Source organism: Periplaneta americana, chromosome 7, assembly GCF_040183065.1.
Source record: "Periplaneta americana isolate PAMFEO1 chromosome 7, P.americana_PAMFEO1_priV1, whole genome shotgun sequence".
NCBI classification, from domain to species: Eukaryota; Metazoa; Arthropoda; class Insecta; order Blattodea; family Blattidae; genus Periplaneta; species Periplaneta americana.
In genome coordinates, this window is record NC_091123.1 from 13,456,814 (window position 1) to 13,481,481 (window position 24,668).

The 24,668-nt window shown below is 35.2% G+C and overlaps 1 protein-coding gene across 2 annotated transcripts in view; it reads left to right on the forward strand.

Annotated features, from left to right (window-relative positions):
- Positions 1-24,668, forward strand: part of vg (transcription factor vestigial) — a 681,469-nt gene that overhangs the window by 301,489 nt on the left and 355,312 nt on the right. The window contains exon 6 of one of the 2 annotated variants that reach the window (XM_069830333.1): positions 14,634-16,902. The exons of the other annotated variant lie outside the window; for it this stretch is intronic. Within the exon in view, the coding sequence (XP_069686434.1) occupies positions 14,634-14,683 (50 nt within the window). The 3' untranslated portion in view covers positions 14,684-16,902. Of the gene's footprint in view, positions 1-14,633; positions 16,903-24,668 lie in introns of those variants that run through there. 2 annotated transcript variants of the gene reach the window in all.

Consider the following 24,668-nt stretch of genomic DNA (forward strand, 5'->3'; position numbering starts at 1 on the left):
TTATAACAATTTTTATATTGTTATTTATATTGTCATGACCTTTTGTTCCATATTTTTTATTTTTTATTTCTGCGTGTTATGGTTTTACTAAATGTGATTTTGTTTGAAACAATTATTAGCGGAGACTCTTTCCGAGATGCTAATTGTAGTATAAGTTGTGCTCAAATATTTCAATTTCAACAAAGAACTAAAATTTAATTAATTAGTTTTAGGCCTATGTTTTTACTTCTTTATTTTTGTAAATTCAGAAAACATTTTTTATTTATTTTATTATAAACAAATTTTTCTTCAGATGCTTATGGTTGTTCTAATATTTATTAACTGAAATGATTTCCAATTTATGTTATAGCACTTTCATTGCTTGTAAATGTTATTTTCTACCATGTCAAGCATTGCGCAGTTTGTCTTGAAACGGAAGGGAGACAAATTTAAATTTACTGTATTATGGTTATTAGATAAGAAAAATTCGCTCCGAGCCCGGGGATCGAACCCGGGTCCTTGGTTCTACGTACCAAGCGCTCTAACCACTGAGCTACGCCGAAGTTCAATCCACAGCACCGGATCGAATCCCCCCTCACCTAGTGTTTTTCCCCTTTATTTTTCTCCTCTAATAACCAATGTTACCGTAACAAATAAATTCTGTAGGACTAAAAATTAATCTTTACGTAGATTACTGTATTATGTTACGTCATAGTGTCACCGGTAACATATTTAAGTTCATTAATTTTGGTATACGTTTTCAATAAAGTGGAATAGGATTTTTTAATGTCACTATATTTTCAAAAATAGGACGATTATTTAATATTTTTACATTTTTTGTAAGTTTGTAATCAAACACACATAAATTCTTTATATTCCAGATGCTTAACAAAGATCGGTATATAATTTTGATGGGGGTAATTGTACTACCCCCCCCCTTAGTAGTTGTGAAAAAACTTGGTGGCAGGAGGGTTAACAGAATCTATGTTAACTATAGGCCTATGTGGTTGCTGAGATACAAAATCGTGTCAAAAATATTAATTCATGTATTCCCCAACTTGTGAGGTTGCCATATGACAAAGAATACTGGAAATTAGATTTAAATCGAATAAAAAACACGATAAGAAATCAGGAATTTTAAAATACAGTGATCAATATAAATTTGACATAAGGATATTGCTGTTAAGTTCCTTTTATGGGCATTATTAATTGAACGTTAGAGTCAGTGATGTTATGTGGCGTTAACACTATGTGTGTTAACTATATGTGATTGCTATGATACAAAATCGTGGCAAAAAATTTAATTCAGATATATTCTAACTTGTGAGGCTGCCATATGATAAAGAATCACTCGTACATTGCGCGTGTGAAAGGGGTCTCAGCACTCTTGCCGGTGTGTTCTCCACTTTCCTCTTCGTAGAGATAATATTGGCTCCATTCTGACAGCCGTAACAGCGCTCGTACATTGCGCGTGTGAACGGGGCCTCGGCACTCTCGCCGGTGTATTCTCGACTCGGCCCTCTTCATCGAGGCAATATTGGCTTCAGCCTGACAGCCTTCACAGTGCACGTACAGTGCGCGGCGTCCCTACACCGAGCACTCTGCGTTCTGTGACTGCCTACTGTGTATACTATCGGTGCCTAAAGAAGTCAAGATCAAGACTCAAGCTCGTTCAGACAGTTTCTGTGTATACTCATCTACTGTCGGTGACTCAGGAGAAGAAGAGAGCGGACTGAGGAGGAAGGGATGTGAACAGATAACGTACGACAACAAGTGCAATATTTGTACTGCAGTAAGCGGAAACATTAGGTCTCCTTCTGTTCAACTTAGCTTTAATTTCCATAGCATTGTTACTCATGTTTCCTGCACGAGTAATAACCTGACTACTGGGGTGCTTATCTGAGCGATGTTTATAATAATCAACAGCGATCGAATCCAGAAATGCATATAGAGTGTTAGTTGGGAGGCAGGAGGGAAAAAGACCTTTAGGGAGGCCGAGACGTAGATGGGAAGATAATATTAAAATGGATTTGAGTGAGGTGGGATATGATGATAGAGAATGGATTAATTTTGCTCAGGATAGGGACCAATGGCGGGCTTATGTGAGGGCGGCAATGAACCTCCGGGTTCCTTAAAAGCCGGTAAGTAAGTTAGTAAGTAAGTAAGATAGTCAAGAAGGTCACATTCTTTCCGCTCGCCTTCTCCTGAGTAACGGACAGTATGTATCATTTACATATTTGTCGACCACTTTTTGCTTCTTCTTCTTCTTCTTTTCATCCTTATCTTTCTTCTTCATTTCTATCTGTTATTCCCCCTTGTAAAGAGAGGAACGGGATGACACTGCCCTCGCACGTTGGCCGCTTCGGTGGGCCCAATGTACTACCCGGAATGGAATGGTACGAATGCCCTAAAGCCCCCCCTCGCTACAGATTCCCCTACGGGCCACCTCTGAACTTCAATACAGCCTATAGAATTTCTTTACCTTTTCGTGTAGGCATCACCGCTGTCCCTCAAACTCAGGTCCCTTCATGCGCCCAGAGAAGAGCCCACTGTGTATAAACACTACCACCAGCAACTAATGACCACTTAGGCCTACCATGGGATTCAAGTTCAGTGGCGGCCCGCAGCCATCTCTACATCGGACACCGATTTTGCTTCATTTAGTTGAGGAAAAAAACCTCGGAAAAACCTCAACCAGGTAACTTGTCCCGATTAGCAGACGTTCCGTCTACAGAAATTTTGTCAACGATTAATTTTGCCTGATTGTGAAATTCGTCATTAAGATACGCTTGACAACTGAGAAACTCGACAAGGGGAATGTCAATAACAGATATTTCGTGACCGAAATATTTTTACTATTTGTGAAATTCGTCAACGAAATATTTTGACTATTTGTCAAATTCTACAATACTATGGGCACGTCAATTGAAAAATTTGACGAGAATGAATGGAAGTAATGAAGTGTAAAAGCGTAAATTTTATTTGTACTATTTATACATCATCTACGTTGTCTTCTGTTTATGATTTCAAATTGTAGCTGATTGAACGTAAATAACGGGGTATGTCGTTAGTTTCATATTCATCATATTTCCGTGCAATATTTTAAATTCTGGTCTGATTTAGAATATATTTCTTTTTAATAGGCCGTTTAACATTGTGGTAGCTGTTTGTAACGATCCCCACAGTAGGTTTTCAACTGACGACGAAGAGAGATCTACTGTTCGAAAACGTTGTGCTACATTTTCGAAAATTAGTAATGGAAAAAGTCCAAACAGCTCAACCAAGTAGACAGTTAACATCTCGTTTCTCGAAGCATAGTCATTTGTACCTATTTATAAATGTAACAATGCAGTAAACTCTGCGGTGGCTGAGTGGTCAGACCTAGAACCTACCGGGTCCGAGTTCCGGTCAGGGTTGGGATATTTTAATTGAAAAATCTATAGTGATACTTGTGACGAACAAGGTTGCAATTGCGGTTTTTCTCGGATTTCTCCCTTTTCCCTATATTAGGTATCTGTTTTATTAAGTCCAGTCCCGCGCCGTGGCGTCTCGTGGTCTAAGGCATCCTGCCTACGACTCGCGTTACGGAATGCGCGCTGGTTCGAGTCCTCATGGGGGAAGAAATTTTCTCATGAATGGGACCGGTGCCCACCCAGCATCGTGATGCACTTGGGGAGCTACGATAGGTAGCGAAATCCGGTTGTGAAAGCGAGCTATAACGGCTGGGGGATCATCGTGCCAACCACACGATACCTCCATTCTGGCTGGATGATCGTCCACCTCTGTTTCGGCATATAGACGTGAGACCAGCAGCTGGCTGGTCGGTCTGGGCCCTTTATGGCTGTAGCGCCACGGATTATTATTATTATTATTATTATTATTATTATTATTATTATTATTATTATTATTATTATTATTATTATTATTATTCCTTCCATATTTCTCCATTCCATCATCATTCCATAGCCGGCTAGCGATGCACGGAGATTGCCTGCTCGAAACCTGGGTACGCAGCGAACCTTAGTGTAGTCAGCCGGTGTGGGTTTGGGAATGCGCCTAGCTTGAGGGTTGGGGCGATAAATCTTCAAAGATCGCAGTGCTGGACCGTAGTGCCCATCTGTCTAAATTCAATTGAATTCAGCAATGAAGTAGATATTAGTTAACACAGCGGTCGATTTGTACTTGTAGAACGCAATTTTTCAACCTCCACTCTCTAGTTCACCTGTACCGGCAGAGTTCGTTGGTTGACGTCTAGCATACAAGGTGAATGATTTAGACAGGTTTATTGTGATCACTAGGGACCGGATGTTCATGTAATTTCAAGGTGTGATATATGTAAGTTATACATATTTATGTAAGAAAAATAAGCTGAATATGTACCGAAATATGTAAAATCATGAAAATATTTAATATCAATATCTGGCAGGTATAGGATAGGTAAGAATCTCCAGTTGTGATTTCATAGAGCATCCGACTTTTTACCGCATACTTGACACATTGCAATTTTTCCACCTGTAGTGAAAACTTCGTTCATCGCAATCCATGATTTTATTTTTGTCGTTAGGGTTGAAGATACAGGGCCATTTTAGTTAGTTAAAAGCAGTAGATAAACTCAATTGCACTTTATAGGCTACTGTAAGTACTAAAACTAGAGAACTGAGTGAAATGAATGACACAACAGTACTGCAAGCACTGTTTCGCTTTACTGGATTAGGAGAAAATAAGAGGAGATGTGGGACACATGCATTTTAGCTGCTCCCTGTAAGGAACAAAGTACCTACTAAAACCTCAAACTATAGGCATTTACAAACTGTTGTTTGCTTGTAACTAAGGACGTTATGTTTCGTGCCGAAATATATATTTTCTTGGATAGGTAAAAAGGCTTTTTAAATCTGTGTATTTTAAATTGTAAACTTCCCTAACAGAAGTTTTTTTTTCCTTTTAGTGAAGTAAAAATGAATAAACCCCCTAAATATGTAGATTTATGTAATATCAAGCCATAATATGTAATGTGAGGTAAATATGTAAAAATATGTAGAATCAAATTTGATTATATTAATGGTAATTACAAGATTCGCAAAGATTTGTTATTTATATACGGTTAGGTTGAAAGGAATATAATATGTAGCCTAATTACATAAAAATCCGGTCCCTAGTGATCACTGTATAATGCCGACCACTGAGTTAACAGATAGTTTCTCGAATCATAGACTTTTAAGTTATTGAGGAGTGTACGATACGTAACCCCCGAACTTATTTCCCTTCAACAGGAAACCATACTGAAGACTTTTATCTCATCCGGATTTTATTGCAGCTTGGTAATCAATAGGCTACCAGGATGACTTGAAATCTAGATCACTTAGGCCTACATATGAACATTAGGCTACCTCTATTTGCTAACATACATTACTGACACCCATAGAGTAAAAGTTGCTACTAGAATTTTTAAAACAGCCATCATGTTTTGTTGTGAAATATTGCATCTCGCTTAGTGCTGCAAACCAAGCAATGAAGTGGCGGCGCCATCTTGAAACCAGCACGATGTGGCTGCATAACTCCTGGGCGATGCGAACTGTAGGTGGGAAGCGGGAAGCGAGAGCTTTGGTTGGTCGGTAGTTGAACTTTCCCCACAAGTCCTGTTGTGCTGGTTGCCTGCCACACAAAGCCTCCCCTGCTGGATATGTAGCCCCACACAACTTCCCTCTCCCCCTGCAACCCTCATAACATTACTATCCCGAATACCAGCAGCGCTCTCGCGTCCAGGCAATATTACGGTCGGCGTAACATGCACGAAACGTGCAGCACCTGAGCCCCGAGAACACAGTATAACACTAAAACTGACATAATTAAATTGCTGTTGAATTCATTTCATGTGTGATATTAACTGCAATTGAAGCTTAAGATTCATCCTTGTTACGTGCCCTTAACACAATCTATGTTAATTTTGTGTGGTTATCGAGATAACACTAAAACTGACATAATTAAATTGCTGTTGAATTCATTTCATGTGTGATATTAACTGCAATTGAAGCTTAAGATTCATCCTTGTTACGTGCCCTTAACACAATCTATGTTAATTTTGTGTGGTTATCGAGATAACACTAAAACTGACATAATTAAATTGCTGTTGAATTCATTTCATGTGTGATATTAACTGCAATTGAAGCTTAAGATTCATCCTTGTTACGTGCCCTTAACACAATCTATGTTAATTTTGTGTGGTTATCGAGATAACACCAAAACTGACATAATTAAATTGCTGTTGAATTCATTTCATGTGTGATATTAACTGCAATTGAAGCTTAAGATTCATCCTTGTTACGTGCCCTTAACATAATCTATGTTAATTTTGTGTGGTTATCGAGATAACACTAAAACTGACATAATTAAATTGTTGTTGAATTCATTTCATGTGTGATATTAACTGCAATTGAAGCTTAAGATTCATCCTTGTTACGTGGCCTTAACATAATCTATGTTAATTTTGTGTGGTTATCAAGATGACACTAAAACTGACATAATTAAATTGCTGTTGAATTCATTTCATTTGTGATATTAACTGCAATTGAAGCTTATGATTCATCCTTGTTACGTGCCCTTAACATAATCTATGTTAATTTTGTGTGGTTATCGAGATAACACTAAAACTGACATAATTAAATTGCTGTTGAATTCATTTCATGCGTGATATTAACTGCAATTGAAGCTTAAGATTCATCCATGTTACGTGCCCTTAACACAATGTATGTTAATTTTGTGTGGTTATCGAGATAACACTAAAACTGACATAATTAAATTGCTGTTGAATTCATTTCATGTGTGATATTAACTGCAATTGAAGCTTAAGATTCATCCTTGTTACGTGCCCTTAACACAATGTATGTTAATTTTGTGTGGTTATCGAGATAACACTAAAACTGACATAATTAAATTGCTGTTGAATTCATTTCATGTGTGATATTAACTGCAATTGAAGCTTAAGATTCATCCTTGTTATGTGCCCTTAACACAATATATGTTAATTTTGTGTGGTTATCGAGATAACACTAAAACTGGCATAATTAAATTGCTGTTGAATTCATTTCATGTGTGATATTAACTGCAATTGAAGCTTAAGATTCATCCTTGTTACGTGCCCTTAACATAGTCTATGTTAATTTTGTGTGGTTATCGAGATAACACTAAAACTGACATAATTAAATTGCTGTTGAATTCATTTCATGTGTGATATTAACTGCAATTGAAGCTTAAGATTCATCCTTGTTATGTGCCCTTAACACAATGTATGTTAATTTTGTGTGGTTATCGAGATAACACTAAAACTGGCATAATTAAATTGCTGTTTAATTCATTTCATGTGTGATATTAACTGCAATTGAAGCTTAAGATTCAACCTTGTTACGTGCCCTTAACATAATCTATGTTAATGTTGTGAGGTTATCGAGATAACACTAAAACTGGCACAATTAAATTGCTGTTGAATTCATTTCATGTGTGATATTAACTGCAATTGAAGCTTAAGATTCATCCTTGTTATGTGCCCTTAACACAATCTATGTTAATTTTGTGTGGTTATCGAGATAACACTAAAACTGACATAATTAAATTGCTGTTTAATTCATTTCATGTGTGATATTAACTGAAATTGAAGCTTGAGATTCATCCTTGTTACGTGCCCTTAACACAATGTATGTTAATTTTGTGTGGTTATCGAGATAACACTAAAACTAGCATAATTAAATTGCTGTTGAATTCATTTTATGTGTGATATTAACTGCAATTGAAGCTTATGATTCATCCTTGTTACGTGCCCTTAACATAATCTATGTTAATTTTGTGTGGTTATCGAGATAACACTAAAACTGACATAATTAAATTGCTGTTGAATTCATTTCATGTGTGACATTAACTGCAATTGAAACTTAAGATTCATCCTTGTTACGTGCCCTTAACATAATCTATGTTAATTTTGTGTGGTTATCGAGATAACACTAAAACTGACATAATTAAATTGCTGTTGAATTCATTTCATGTCTGATATTAACTGCAATTGAAGCTTAAGATTCATCCTTGTTACGTGCCCTTAACATAATATATGTTAATTTTGTGTGGTTATCGAGATAACACTAAAACTGACATAATTAAATTGCTGTTGAATTCATTTCATGTGTGATATTAACTGCAATTGAAGCTTAAGATTCATCCTTGTTACGTGCCCTTAACATAATCTATGTTAATTTTGTGTGGTTATCGAGATAACACTAAAACTGACATAATTAAATTGCTGTTGAATTCATTTCATGTGTGATATTAACTGCAATTGGAGCTTAAGATTCATCCTTGTTACGTGCCCTTAACATAATCTATGTTAATTTTGTGTGGTTATCGAGATAACACTAAAACTGACATAATTAAATTGCTGTTGAATTCATTTCATGTGTGATATTAACTGCAATTGAAGCTTAAGATTCATCCTTGTTACGTGCCCTTAACATAATATATGTTAATTTTGTGTGGTTATCGAGATAACACTAAAACTGACATAATTAAATTGCTGTTGAATTCATTTCATGTGTGATATTAACTGCAATTGAAGCTTAAGATTCATCCTTGTTACGTGCTCTTAACATAATCTATGTTAATTTTGTGTGGTTATCGAGATAACACTAAAACTGACATAATTAAATTGCTGTTGAATTCATTTCATGTGTGATATTAACTGCAATTGGAGCTTAAGATTCATCCTTGTTACGTGCCCTTAACATAATCTATGTTAATTTTGTGTGGTTATCGAGATAACACTAAAACTGACATAATTAAATTGCTGTTGAATTCATTTCATGTGTGATATTAACTGCAATTGAAGCTTAAGATTCATCCTTGTTACGTGCCCTTAACATAAACTATGTTAATTTTGTGTGGTTATCGAGATAACACTAAAACTGACATTAAATTGCTGTTGAATTCATTTCATGTGTGATATTAACTGCAATTGAAGCTTAAGATTCATCCTTGTTACGTGCCCTTAACATAATCTATGTTAATTTTGTGTGGTTATCGAGATAACACTAAAACTGACATAATTAAATTGCTGTTGAATTCATTTCATGTGTGATATTAACTGCAATTGGAGCTTAAGATTCATCCTTGTTACGTGCCCTTAACATAATCTATGTTAATTTTGTGTGGTTATCGAGATAACACTAAAACTGACATAATTAAATTGCTGTTGAATTCATTTCATGTGTGATATTAACTGCAATTGAAGCTTAAGATTCATCCTTGTTACGTGCCCTTAACATAATATATGTTAATTTTGTGTGGTTATCGAGATAACACTAAAACTGACATAATTAAATTGCTGTTGAATTCATTTCATGTGTGATATTAACTGCAATTGAAGCTTAAGATTCATCCTTGTTACGTGCTCTTAACATAATCTATGTTAATTTTGTGTGGTTATCGAGATAACACTAAAACTGACATAATTAAATTGCTGTTGAATTCATTTCATGTGTGATATTAACTGCAATTGGAGCTTAAGATTCATCCTTGTTACGTGCCCTTAACATAATCTATGTTAATTTTGTGTGGTTATCGAGATAACACTAAAACTGACATAATTAAATTGCTGTTGAATTCATTTCATGTGTGACATTAACTGCAATTGAAACTTAAGATTCATCCTTGTTACGTGCCCTTAACATAATCTATGTTAATTTTGTGTGGTTATCGAGATAATACTAAAAGGGACTGCTCTTCCTGTCAAGTTAAACGACACAATAATCCCTTTTGCTTCTTGTGTTAAAAACCTTGGAGTTTACTTTGACAAGCATTTAAACTGGAATAACCAAGTAACCCATACTACCAAAAAAGTGCTTTCCATACTACATTCCTTAAACAGCATTCAAAAATTCCTTCCGCTATCACTCAAGAAAATACTAGTGGAAACACTAGTAATGCCCCACTTCGATTATTGTGATTTTCTACTGACTGACCTCTATGTCAACCAGTCGCAAAAATTACAACGTGTTCATAATTCTTGTGTTCTCTTCGTCTCCGATGTCCGTCGCGCTGACCACATTAACCCATCCTTCCAAACTCTAAACTGGCTACGACTTAACGAACATAGAAATTTTCATTCTCTTGTTCTCCTTTTCAAAGTCCTTCACACTCTACACCTACCTACCTTTCCTCCCGTTTCAGTTACCTGTCATCATATCATAATCTCTTCACACGCACGCAAAATATCCGCATACTAGCCATACCAACACATAAGTCATCATCGTATTCATCATCATACACAATCTCGGTCTAGCGCTTGTGGAATACCCTACCCAGTGACATCAGAGACTGTCGAATTTAGTAGCGTTCAAAAGCAAGCTTATTAAGCATTTTCTTAATGCGTAGAGTAGGTTTAATTTTTACTTAATCAATAAAAGAAATGCTTCTATCTTCTTAACTTTTACAATAAACTGTCTAGCTTTTATTAATCAGTTAATCTTTTAGTACTTTGATTTTTATTGTATTTGTAAATTTAATATTAATTGTAATTGTATTCTTAATATTGTAGTTGTAATCCCCTGGTAGAGGAGAAGAGAAGGCCTGATGGCCTTATCTCTACCAGGTTAAATAAAAAAATAAATAAAATAAATAAATAAGTAGACCGCCGTCTAGTTCACTTTATGTGCGATATTAAGACTACAGTTTAAGTTTAAGAGATCCTCTTGTTAGCGTTAATACAATTTATATTAATAACTACAAGTGCTTACTAGAGAACTAAATCGAAATAATAGGTCTAACAAAACTCAATAATGAAACTGTTGCTAAGTTCTTTTTTTTGTTCGTTATTAATAGGGACCGGATTTTTATGTAATTACATATTATATTCCATCAACCTAACCGTATGTAAATAACAAATCTTTGCGAATCCTGTAATTACCATTAATATAATCAAATTTGATTCTACATATTTTTACATATTTACCCCACATTACATATAAAGGCTTGATATTACATAAATCTACATATTTAGGGGGTTTATTCATTTTTGCTTATGTAAAAGGAAAAAAAAAAACTTCTGTTAGGGAATATTACAATTTGAAATACACAGATTTAAAAAGTCTTTTTTACCTACCCAAGGAAATAGTCTATATATTTCGGCACGAAACAAAACGTCCTTAGTTCCAGGCAAACAACAGTTTGTAAATGCCTATAGTTTGAGGTTTTAGTAGGTACTTTGTTCCATACAGAGTGCAGCTAAAATGCATGTGTCCCCACATCTCCCCTTATTTTCTCCTAATCCAGTAAAGCGAAACAGTGCTTGCAGTACGGTTGTGTCATTCATTTCACTCAGTTCTCTAGTTTTAGAACTTACAGTATAAAGTGCAAGTGGGTTTATCTACTGCTTTTAACTAACTAAAATGGCCCCTGTATCTTCAATCCTAACGACAAAAATAAAATCACGGTTTGCGATGGACGAAGATTTCACTACGGATGGAAAAATTGCAATGTGTCAAGTATGCGGTAAAAAAAGTCGGGTGCTCTATGAAATCACAACTGGAGAGTCTTACCTATCCTATACCTGCCATATATTGATATTAAATATTTTCATGATTTTACATATTTTGGTATTACATATTCAGCTTATTTTTCTTACATAAATGTGTACGTATTTCACACCTTGATATTACATAAAAATCCGGTCCCTAATTATTACTATTACATTTTGACCTTATTATGTGACATTAACACAATCTTTATGGTAGCTTAGGCTTGTGTGGTTGCTAGGAATTGAAATCGTGATGATGTTAAAATTAACATAAGCAAATCGCTGTGAAGTTCATTTTATGTGCATTATTAATTACAATTGAACCTTAGAGTTAGTCTTGTTAGGTGGCGTTAATACAATCTATGTTAACTATATTATGTGGTTGCTAGGATACCAAATATGAAATATTGAAACTGACATAACGAAATAACTGTGAAGTTTACTTTTAGGATCTAGGCCTAGCCTATAGGAATTTTTTAAATAACAATAAAATTGAACTTTAGATTCAGTCTTGTTACGTGACGTTAAAACAATCTATGTTATGAGAGATGATGGGTGAAATATTGGTCGTTTTCAGACAGAAATCGCATTTTCGGTTTCTTGTAAAAATGAATCAGCATCTCTTATTTATATGTTGAGCAAGTGTCAGTGCTCTGAGGCATAAAATTACGCAATATATAAAATGGCTGCAACCTTCAACTTCAATTTCATGCAAATTTTACAAGGTGTTTTCTTTCACTTTTTTTTCAGCATATTTCGTCAGGTTCGAAGTGTAAAGGCTCTTACCATTTTAGTGCTAGAAACAAGACATTTTTTCTGCATGTTCTATACGCTATGATTAAGAAAATAGCTTATGGGGTTTATGATTAGGTAGGCTACATGTATACTTTTTGAAATAAAAAATTAAATATTTATAGTGGCAATGGAAAATGTATTTTTTAGGTATGCAGTGGTTATAAACATTTTTTGTCCCTTTTGTAGTAAAAATGTTGAAAAACTAATGCATGATGTTTTTTTCTAAATATGCCACTGGTCTGCAAAAAATTTTCAAATATTTTATTGAGAAATTGAGCGACATATTACATTTTGGAATAGGCCTATGCAAATTTTTCAAAATATTTTTGTTAATATCTCAGAAACTAATTGAGTCACAGAAATGAAACTTCACCACATCATTATCTATCACACCGCGATTACAAAAAATCAAGGACATAGCTTGAAAAATGTAAGAAACAGAAATTTTGCCCATCATTCTCAACAATAACTTATGTGATTGCTAGAATACGAAATCGTGATAATACTAAAACTGACATAATGAAATTACTTGTAAGTCCACTTTATATATATATATATATATATATATATATATATATATATACATATATTTGTTTAAATAACAATATAATTTTATGGAACCTTAGCTTCAATCTTGCTATGTGGCGTTAAAACGTATGTTAGTTAACACTAGGCCTACCTGTGGTTACTAGGACACATCATCATCATCATCTCTAGGCCTAGTGGCCTCTTCCGATTTCATTATCCATCCAATATTCTTGTAATGTGGCGAACTTGGCTGCGTTTTCCTGTGGAATGGTATTTCAGAATTAAGTAAAGTAACCTCTCTTTAGAAATACTTTCGACATGTAGTCTCCATTTAGTCCTGTAATGGTGGATTTTGTCAAGAACTGGTTCAACTTTGTTCCGAAACTGTTTCCGTGCTTGTTTTGTGATCCTGCCGTGTATATTTTCCTATCCACTTCATGAATTTCATTTCTGCTGCATTGATGTGGGAATCATCTTTTTTCCTTTAGCCCAGGTAGACTCTGTCACGCGCTTACAATAGTGTAGGTATTGCCAAAGTGTTATACTTATATGTTTAATATTATTTGTTTCTGGACTTTGGAAGGTTTTCAGACTTTATTTTCTGTTCCGGTTATTTTAAGAAATTCCATGGTCTTGGCAATGATATCCTTCTCATTCAGATAAGATACTGAGCATCCCAGGTAATTAAAGATGTTTATCTGCCCTATTACATTGTTGTATGTGTATGTATGTATTTATTAACACTACAATTGTGTATACACCCAGTGGCAGTGGTATATAATATGCAATAATTGCAATTAAATGAAATAAAATAAAATAAACGTAAATCTATAAATAGCAGATGCAATAAACCTATGACTATAAATAAAAGCTATTCTATAATAACGCCTACGATAAGCAAAGTAAATCTAACTTATAAATACTTATATTTCACCCAACTATTACCAATTTAAGTAATTACATATCACCTTAATTAATTACATACCAACTTAATTACATATCATCTTAATTAATTACATATCACCTTAATTTATTTACATATCAACTAAATTACATATCATCTTAATTAATTACATATCACCTTAATTTATTTACATATCAACTAAATTACATATCATCTTAATTAATTACATATAAACTTAATTAATTGTATATCAACTCAATTAATTACATGACACAACTTAAATAATTACACTGCACCTCCAATTACATTTTCAGTCTAATCTTCTCAACCTTTCCTTAAATGTATTGATTTTAAGAGGACCACCCTGAAAGATTGCCGCAGGTAAGCTGTTCCAGTCTACTATTGTGCGGTTAACAAAGGAAAATTTTGCCACGTCAATTGTTATTGAACTTGTTAGGCCTGCTACTTTGCTCCTGATTGGATCTCTTTCTTTGAAGGTCATAGTTTTAGTTTTGTTACTGGAAAGTTTAATCCATATTTCGCTGTAATTAATTGCAATTTAAATAGCCTATAATTTTTTTAATGTCTTGTGAATCTGCTATTACAACTTGATCATCTGCATATAAAATTGTCTGAATGTTCGTATTTCTTGAGAGTTACATCTTCTTGCTTTCATTCTGAGATTATTTCATTTATAGGACTAATGTACGTTGAATAGAGCTAGAGCTACAGGGCGTCTTTGTCGAACATCCTTGTTAATTTGGTATGAGTTTTGTTAGTTTTGAATCTATACGAAATCGTGATAACACTAACACTGGCATAATAAGGAGAGCATTTGTACAGAAGTCACTGACGTCTGTTCTTGTTGTTTTTCAGGACTGGAGGCGCAGGTCCAGGAGTCCTCTAAGGACCTGTATTGGTTCTAACTGGCGCGGCCCTTGTTCTGTTTTTGTTGGAGCGGTCATCGCTAACATCGGATCCGCTCCGCGAGCCGTGAGCCGTGCGACTGTCACTTTCGTGTAATTGAAGGCAGTCCACTCTGTGAATAGTAAAAACAAGCCAATCGAAGGAAACCTGCTGCTGGTTCTCTCAAGTTGGTGATGGTTAGCTGTACAGTAGTAACCCAAGACACAGACCGGGGCCTCTGAGCGGATATGTCTGGATAAAGGAACAAACCTCACACCTGGATTTCCTAATTAATTGTAAACAAACGAGTTTTATTCAGACGCCACTCATTCTGCACGTTTATTTCATGTTAATGCTTGAGTTCACCTCAGTTGTTTATTATAGAGTGAGACAAAATAGACTCAGAACTTTAGTATTCATTTACAACTGAGGATAAGAGCCTCCCGAACCGATCAGAATTTATCAAATCATTCTGATCCAAAATATTCACTTCCTAGACAAAGTTTAGCCTGTAGAATTCTGTAGTAAAAACTTAAAATCGTTTATGCTCGACCATGCCGAAATGTAGTAATTATACACCTGGTAGCAATACTTTAATGCATGTCATTAAAGTCACCTATTCATTAAAGTTCAGGTTTTCGATTATTCTCGGATATGCAATCGAAATATAACGAGGGAAACGTCACGGAGGCTGGAAATCCAATACTGTCGCAGAAGGTTATGTTCTGTTACTATAATAATTAGCGTTAATTGTAAATAATATTCAAACAAATTCAATTTGTCACCTCGTTTTTCAATTCTAAATCAATTTCCAGGTTATACCAAAATTAGTTCATGTTATTCTCTACATCAAGGTCAATAACATTATTGTTTCTCGGAAAAAATCAATACTTTCGCGTCTGCGCACATCTTACACGAGCTATACACAAGGTCACTTCCGATCTTGAGTCAGATACAAATAAAATGATACTTCTGAATAATTTCAAGTTAGAAATATGGTCGAGCATAAAAAGTCGTATGAAACTTGCCTATAATGGTAATTAAGACGCTCGTGTGAAAATTATGAAACTCGCTTGCGCTCGTTTCATAAACAAACATACTTGCGTCTTAATTACTATCATTATAGGCTCGTTGCATAATGTACTATTAAAATATTTGGTACTCCACCAAAACAAACCGAACAATCTGGAACCATGTTTGTAATCACTTTAAAAAAACAACTATGAATTTTCATTCCTTAAAAAATCATATTAATGTTCTATTATGTATAGTAGTGGCAAAAGAACCGGACCGACGGAATAATCAAAGTTCCCGAAATGAGCCACTGCGCATGCCACGCCCGCATTCACAATATAGCGAGTAATCTATTGAAATTGTTGTAGTTTCGACTGCTGACGTAGCCCATTTCGAAAGCCATTAGAAAATAAGCTGGTAAAATTCATGTTCTGGGAATAATAAGTTAATTAAGTAGTAAAATATCGCTGCAATCGAAAAGTATTGGGAATAAATTAGAATAAGGAACAAAAAAAGTTTCCTTCCCAGGCAGGATTCGAACCACGAAAATCTTAGTTACCAGTCTATCGTGGCTCTGGAGTGAACAAGGCTCTGAAATCAGCTACAAGGGTCGGTCCGGTTTTTTTTGCCACTACTGTACTTTCCAACGGGTTCCACTTCCAATATTTTATAAATCCAAAACTATTCAAGTTATCAGGAATCAGTTTACACTGTTTTATAAAGTAATTCCTCAAGTGTACTTTAGGGACTCACAAATGTGCAATATGTTCTCCTTATGTCACACTGCACACATCAAGGCGTTAGTCCAGTTCATCCCAATCTCAATCAATTATTCATCTAAACCTAAACATTTTATCTACAATTAATCTAAATCATTAGGAAGTGGAGGAACGTAAAACTTGTCTTTCACAAATCCCCAAAGAAAAAAAATCACACGGTGTGAAATCGGGGCTCCTTGGTGGCCACCGTATAGGAGAGCGTTGTTTTCGTCTTTTGAATATTCAATCCAGCGCTGTGGAAGTATCTTGTCCGTATGGACCTGATTTCTAACATTCTGGTGCCAGTCATGTTGTTGGAAAATGAAGTTCCCCCTGTCCTCATACAGTTGAGGCAAAATGCATGTCGATGTTATAGATAGCCATCTTTGCTATTATGCTTATGACAGCGCAACAAATCAAAGCAGTAATCCCAACATTGTGTCTTATAGAAATTTCTACAGTTCCTCTATCTAACAGCACAAACTGCATGTCGATATCACACATAACTTTTGTTTCATACAACATTGAATGTGTCTGTATCTTTTGTAGTAGGCCTAGCTGTGATACATATCTTAGATATTATTAATTATCCTGTTTTTTAATAACTAAATTTGTAACACTTAGTGACAGAAATGTCACTTACTGAAGTTTCCATCCAGTCTTTTTTCGTAGAACCAAATGTTGATTTGGATACAATTCTGTGAAGTCTTAGTAATGCATTTTTTGATAAATGTTTGTAATATGACCTAGGCCTATATCATCCATTCGTTCTTTTGAAGACATTATTCGTTTACATGCCACCTTTGGGGTCTTTAAATTTTCTTAGTACGTACGCATTTTTAATAGGCAGGGGAGACTGTTGTACCCTTAACATAGTGTACCTTTGAACATTTTTTGTTTTTTATTTTTTGCTACTATCTAAAGGACTCGAACTGAAGTATATTGTAGGGAAAGCCGCTAAGTAGCTCTGGTCGTAGTTTCGATTTGATTTATTGCAAAATGTGGGTTCTGTGAACGAAAGAATCTTTTTAGTACCAAAAGTAAACATTTCGTTCATTGGTATATGTTATCTAACATAAAATCAGATTGTATTTGTTACCATCCATTAAGTACAATGTATTCCGTATCGTCTTGTGAGTAATAACATATTATAATTTCCATGATTTATTCGAATCTTTAGTTTTGGGAGTCATATTTGTTTAAACGTACACCCTCTTGTACCTTTGAAAACACAACATCTTGTATCATGGAACATGTTCCAAGGTACACAATACTATCGGGTTTTGTCTTTCTTTTATTTTAAGATCATTTCACGAAGTAAGTCTGGAGTTAAGAGGTCCCAAATTGATCCGGATGCCTTGAAGAAAGCTTTGAAGCAATTCTTGTTCCTCCAGGAAATAAAATCTAAATCAGAGAAGCCTGCCATGGTTTATGATTGCAAATACATTTTAAATATGATTGTCAGTTCTTACAACTATATTCCCACCTATATTCCATGTGTTCTAACTTTCAAGAGGGTATGTTCTAAGGTACATGAACCTGTTGTACCTTTGAACATATTACATTTTATTTTTTCCATCCTTAATAAATTTGTAGAACAGGAAAATATATACACGAAGTTGTAAAGGAATTTTCAATAATTATTTAAAGTATTTTTTAATTTAAAAAATGTAATTTCCCAAAATTAAAACAAAAATAAAATGTGAAAAGTGTTTAAAGGTACAACAGTCTCCCCTACACGTTTCATTTTTTGAAAAAAAAAAAATGATAAATTACAGTTCTAAAATAATGAACATTTTAGTAGTTCCACAATCACTATTCAATAGCCTACATTTTTTTCCTTTCTATCCCTTTGTATTGACTAAAATGACCTTCTTGGGGATTTGTACTTAAAGGTACTGCATCTCACTCCCTAAATTTTGTTTGTGTCACCTAGAAACCTGTCACACGCAGCAGAATTCAAGTGCAATGTAGCAGCTGAAAACTTTCCTTTCATGCTTACACTTAATACAGAAACGTGATTAGTTAATTTGTAGTGAGGTGTCAAAGTTGTCAGCAACATTTTGACTGCCGCTGCATAACGACATAGGTTTAAAAAACACTAACTGCTTCACTTGGCAGTCGTTCGTTGATATAATTTTTCTCGGTCGTCCTGCAATCACGCAAATGGCTGCACCAATCCAGCTGGTAATGAAAAGTTGGCAGGCCTGTAGGTCTCACAAACACGCTACAAAATTCAGTCTTGATAGGAAATAATTTCGCTTATAAAATATTGGATATAGAACGCGTGCTTCAGATTTTTCTAGAGCTGCATCTCGGAATCTGCGAACAAATGTCTCTGTTCAAGTTACGTCACAAGCTGTTGGCAGTGACAAGCCTCAGCGTCGACTGGCATGTGTTTACTTTGGCAGAGCACAGATCACGAGGAATTCCGTTATTCATTTATCATGGTTGCCATGTTTCCTTTGTATATCGTTTTAATACAGTTAGGCTATAATCTTGTATTAAGACGTTAAGTGCACCCTCATAGGCGTAATAACATTACGAAAACTTGCGAAGTATTTGAGTACAGAGTGGTCCAAAATCCCCAGTGCATTTTATATGAAAGAGATATTGTATTAACTTTACATAACATTTAATTTCCAGCACTTTCATTTCCAAGTTATTGTTTTAAACGCTCTGTAGTTGTCTTGAAAATATTCTGTAGTAACATATTTTCTGGATAGCCTAAATTACATTATAAATTCACCTCTGCAGCTGATAATCACTATGAAATTTTGTTTTGTACGTACTTCGTTGATATTCTGAAGTCATAAACAAAGAAATCAAGGGATTGTAAAATTAAGTCCCTAACATGTGAGTAGCTTTACCTATCCGATTCCGATTCTCCCTCAAAATAACGACCCTTTTTTCCGAAGTGAATATATTGCCCAGTTAATCTGAAGGAAAATGTTTGTGTTTTTAATAAAATGTATGAATACTTTTCGACCACCCGATATAATTCCAGTCTGCACCTCTGCAGCTGATAATCACTATGAAATTTTGTTTTGTACGTACTTCGTTGATATTCTGAAGTCATATACAAAGAAACCTAGGGATTTGTAAAATTAAGTCCCTAACATGTGAGTAGCTCTACCTATCCGATTCCGATTCTCCCTCAAAATATCGACCCTTTTTTCCGAAGTGAATATATTTTCCAGTTAATCTGAAGGAAAATGTTTGTATTTTTAATAAAATGTATGAATACTTTTCGACCACCCGATATAATTCCAGTCTGCACCTCTGCAGCTGATAATCACTATGAAATTTTGTTTGGTACGTACTTCGTTGATATTCTGAAGTCATATACAAAGAAACCTAGGGATTTGTAAAATTAAGTCCCTAACATGTGAGTAGCTCTACCTATCCGATTCCGATTCTCCCTCAAAATATCGACCCTTTTTTCCGAAGTGAATATATTTTCCAGTTAATCTGAAGGAAAATGTTTGTATTTTTAATAAAATGTATGAATACTTTTCGACCACCCGATATAATTCCAGTCTGCACCTCTGCAGCTGATAATCACTATGAAATTTTGTTTTGTACGTACTTCGTTGATATTCTGAAGTCATATACAAAGAAACCTAGGGATTTGTAAAATTAAGTCCCTAACATGTGAGTAGCTCTACCTATCCGATTCCGATTCTCCCTCAAAATATCGACCCTTTTTTCCGAAGTGAATATATTTTCCAGTTAATCTGAAGGAAAATGTTTGTATTTTTAATAAAATGTATGAATACTTTTCGACCACCCGATATAATTCCAGTCTGCACCTCTGCAGCTGATAATCACTATGAAATTTTGTTTTGTACGTACTTCGTTGATATTCTGAAGTCATATACAAAGAAACCTAGAGATTTTAAAAATTAAGTCCCTCAAAATAACCACCCCTTTTTCCCAAGTGAATATGTTTCCCTGTTAATCTGAAGGAAAAAGTTTGTATTTTTAATAAAATGTATGAATACTTTTCGACCACCCGGTATAATTCCAGTCATGAACTGTCTTCAAGAGCCTGCAAACCCACTGCCTTACTCGCCAGACTGATCTATCGTGGCTAATTGTTATTAGTTCTACCGAGAGATTGATTGCATGGCATGTCCTTTTATTATTAATTACGTAGTGAAAGACTTGTGAGTGATTGGTCACTCTTTGCATGTTCAAAAGCGATAAATGCATAAGGCGGTGGGTTTGTGCCCCGACTCATCTGTGTCTTGTGGTTTAAAAAATAAGAAAAAAAAACAACTTCCAGTGAACGCTGCCAGTATGTTAAATCAAGTTGTACAAATATCAGTTATACTAATAAAACTTGTGTTGTAACGTTTTAATTTATGTAAATAAGGACGAGTTTGTTACATATTCGAACAAGAGCTGTGTTCTGTGAGTGAAAACTGTGAAGAAAATAAAGTGCTGTGTTAAAATTATTTAAAAACGACTCTAAAGTCACTTTGAAAATACACTTGAACATAAAAGTGATGTCCACAAAGCTGGTTGTATATAAATTGAAACACGCTGTGTATTTTTTCTCTTTGAACTGGACGAGACATTGGCATCTTCCACTGCTATCATTATATAGTGCAGGATATGACTTAGAATTTCCTGGTTCGTATCCCGGCATTATTTCTGCCGTTTATAAAGACAAAACTGCCTACTGTTATGGACTTTCCCTTACCCTACGTAGGACAATATGAAAATCACAATTTATGGTCACTTGATCTTGCAAGATGGGTTACCTTTCAACCAGGACTGATATCAGCGATGTTATGCTGCTGTTCCCAGATATTGACAGACTCGCGAGTTATACTGGCTGCATCGAATCTGAAGAGTCTGTTCAGGCTCCTCCTGTCTCACAATCGTTTATTTGATACCTAGTTTGATGTCAATCTATCCTCCGAACTGCACTGGTGTGTGCAGTTAATCATTGTAGGCCTATCTGCAAAACTTTATTTGTAACGCCCTGTAGAAAGAAATTTTTTTAAGTGTCGCGCAGAGATCTGGTTGCTTAGAAAATTTTTGCTATTAAAGTGAGGGCAAGCTATTTGTATCACAGATTCTGGTAGGCCTAATTCGATTTCTGAGTAGAAGTTATTCATGTATGTCTAAGTATGTTGATGTTTATTGTATTTTATTATATTTTCCGCATTTATGCGCCTTTAATTATTAACAATATGGAATACTACAGCCAAATTGAGGGTAAATGTTAAACAAAATATCTAAGCTAACTTTACAATTGCCAATTCATTCGACAAATAAAATATTATTCGTTACCATATATTTCGTCATGTGTTGCCATAACAATCTTTCGTAAGTCTGTATGACCCCCATTACATACCCTACACAACTCATAACGGTGATGCAATTCAGCCCTTATCCGTTGTAACATAAGAGGGATAATTTGTTGAAAAGCTTGAGTAATTTTTAACTCTCAGATCATCAATGTTCCTGGGTTTCTGTGAATAGACAATGTCTTTAACAAAACCCCACACGAAGAAGTCAGGAGGAGTTAGATCTGGGGAGTTTGGGGACCAAGCCAAGAGCTAGCTGTTTCTCGTACTGGGTTTCGCCTGCGACCTCCTGCATGTTTTTTAACACAGAACTTATTTCTACAGATATTCGATACCACAACATTATGGAATCGTATTTAGGTATAGGCCTATTACGCAAACAGTACTCACGTCGAAATTCCCTTTGAACTCTTTTAACACTCTCAAATTTAGCATGCCAAAGAACACATTGTGCTCGCTGTTGATTTGTAGTAGCCATTTTAATCATCTACGATTTTCATTTGCCTTTTCGGATTATGCATTGTTGATTGTCATATATGGAAACTCCCATCTTTTAATCATAATATAACCAGCAAGAAATTTTTCCTACTATCATAATAGCTTTATAATAATTAATTAATACTATCCATACGCAAACGGATCAGACTGTAAAATCTGAGCACTTTCATTAGTTAACGAATAGCAGCGTCTTGGATACCAAGCTGGAGCTAATTGCGTTTGTTAATTGGCGCAGGAAATTGCACCCACATCGCAATATCCGGCGAGCTTTATTTTTTATAAGATTTTAACGTGCCTCGTTTGATATTGTTTTAAGATACTGTAACACGTGTTGTAGTACAGCTGTCAAGCTGTAGCATTACGTTGTGTCGTAGTTACAGCCGTAGGCAAGGAAACAATCATTCTGCAATGAGACTTCAGAGAAAAATAATGCGCCATTTACTGTGTCTGGATTAGTTTATCGTTAAAATTATCATCAACATAATCAAACGATCATTTACCTTCATGGATATATGCCTGTAATACAGGGGTTTCCAAACCATTGTACTTTGCGAACCTCTTAGATCAGCGTTTCTCAAACTATGGTCTGCGGACCACCTGTGGTCCTCGAGTTCTGCCCTTGTGGTCCTTCAAAAAAGACAGAAGAAAAGATAAAATTCAAACGAATTGCGTATCACACTATAGCTGAAAATCTCAGTTTGGAAATGACACATGACAATCGCCTTTCACTTTTTCTCCCAGTATTAAAGTCTGTGTGATGTATCTTGTCTCAATGTGAAAAGAGAGAGAAAGGAGATGTGTCTTACTTCGTCTGTATTGTTTTGGCGTTGGGGGGTCGAGCGATGCCGTCCATCCATCGAGTGGCGGAAGGGACTAGTTGATACATTCTGTAGCACAAAATAAAATAACAAAATATCTGTCTCTTCGTACTGTGTAGTTCCGTCACTGAGCTTGTCTTTCAAGAAACTGAGTTCCGGTAGCCTGTACAATAACAAGGTTTTGAAAGGAATCCTGAAAATTTACAATCCTCCTATAATCTCCACCCTCATTTGAAGGGACTTGGTTTTATTGCTACTGAGACAATATAAACCTTACCAGGTATAATATTTTATGAAATTTCTTACCCTACCTCTACCCACTTCCCACTCTACTCTCAACAACAAAAGAGAGATTTAAAGCACTACGAACGTGGCGTTTCTCGCCATCTTTTCCCTGCATATCTGGCGTCGAGCCTGTTACCCGGCCAGGGACCACCCGAATTCATAACAGAGGACCAAAGTACCGAACCTTTCCATGTATTTATGACTTTCTTAATAGGTTTGCCAACACTCAGTCTGCACATTGAAATAGGCACGTACTGTACGTCGTACACCAATAATAGAACGTGCCAAATTGCATCTTTACTTATTGAAAATCGGACATGTTTCTGCATTAATTTTTTTATTTGTTTTTCCAGATGACGATGTAAGAAATTTTAGACTCCGCCTTTTTTAAAATCCGACATGTTTACTTTTTACACTTGCGTGTTTCGTCTCTAAGTGCCGTTTCAATTTCGCTGGTTTCATACACTCGTTTGAAAGCACTTCGTAACAAACAACGCACCGAGGTTTTGGTTTGCCCTCATTGCCACACCAAGTAAATCCAAGTTCCAAATAACTCTTGTCATATTTACGAAAGTATTTTTTCTTTGAATAGCTACCACTAGGACTAGATATTTCTTTAATGACACTATAATTAATATATTTCTCCACACACAGCTTCTGAACTATTAGCACTGCCTAAATGAAGCGTATCACGTTCCTTTCTTTTCAAAGATCCGGATTGAAGCCAGTTTTCCATTATTTATAATGGGCACTATTTAACATATATATAGGGCACTATTTAACATATATATATATATAGGCCTAGCGTGCACCACATAAGAAGGATTTCAAACAACTAATTGCTAACGGGCAAGCGATGAATCAACAATGCACAGAATCTGTTAAAAGTTACTTGTGATTGGCTACAAAAAGTATAATTAGAATAGTATTGTAATTAATTAATTCTATTTTAAAATATAAGTATACTGGTATTAAAATATGCTACAATACTGATAAATTTGCTTTCGAAGGGAACAAGAGAAGGTGGTCCGCGGAACTGTTCTGACTTAAAAAAGTGGTCCCCACTTCAAAGAAGTTTGAGAAACGCTGTCTTAGATCATTTCAGGAATTCTGCGCTCCCTACAAGCAAAAGTGAAAATAAATTGTATCGACGTAATAGATTATCCCACCTATAAAATGTACCAGAATTAATTTAATTTTACAAATTACAAAAAATACGCTTCTTACATATGGATGTGAGAGCTTCTTTGAAAATAACAGACTATACTGAAGCCGATGTTTGAAAATGGCCACTCTGAGACTGTAATTAAT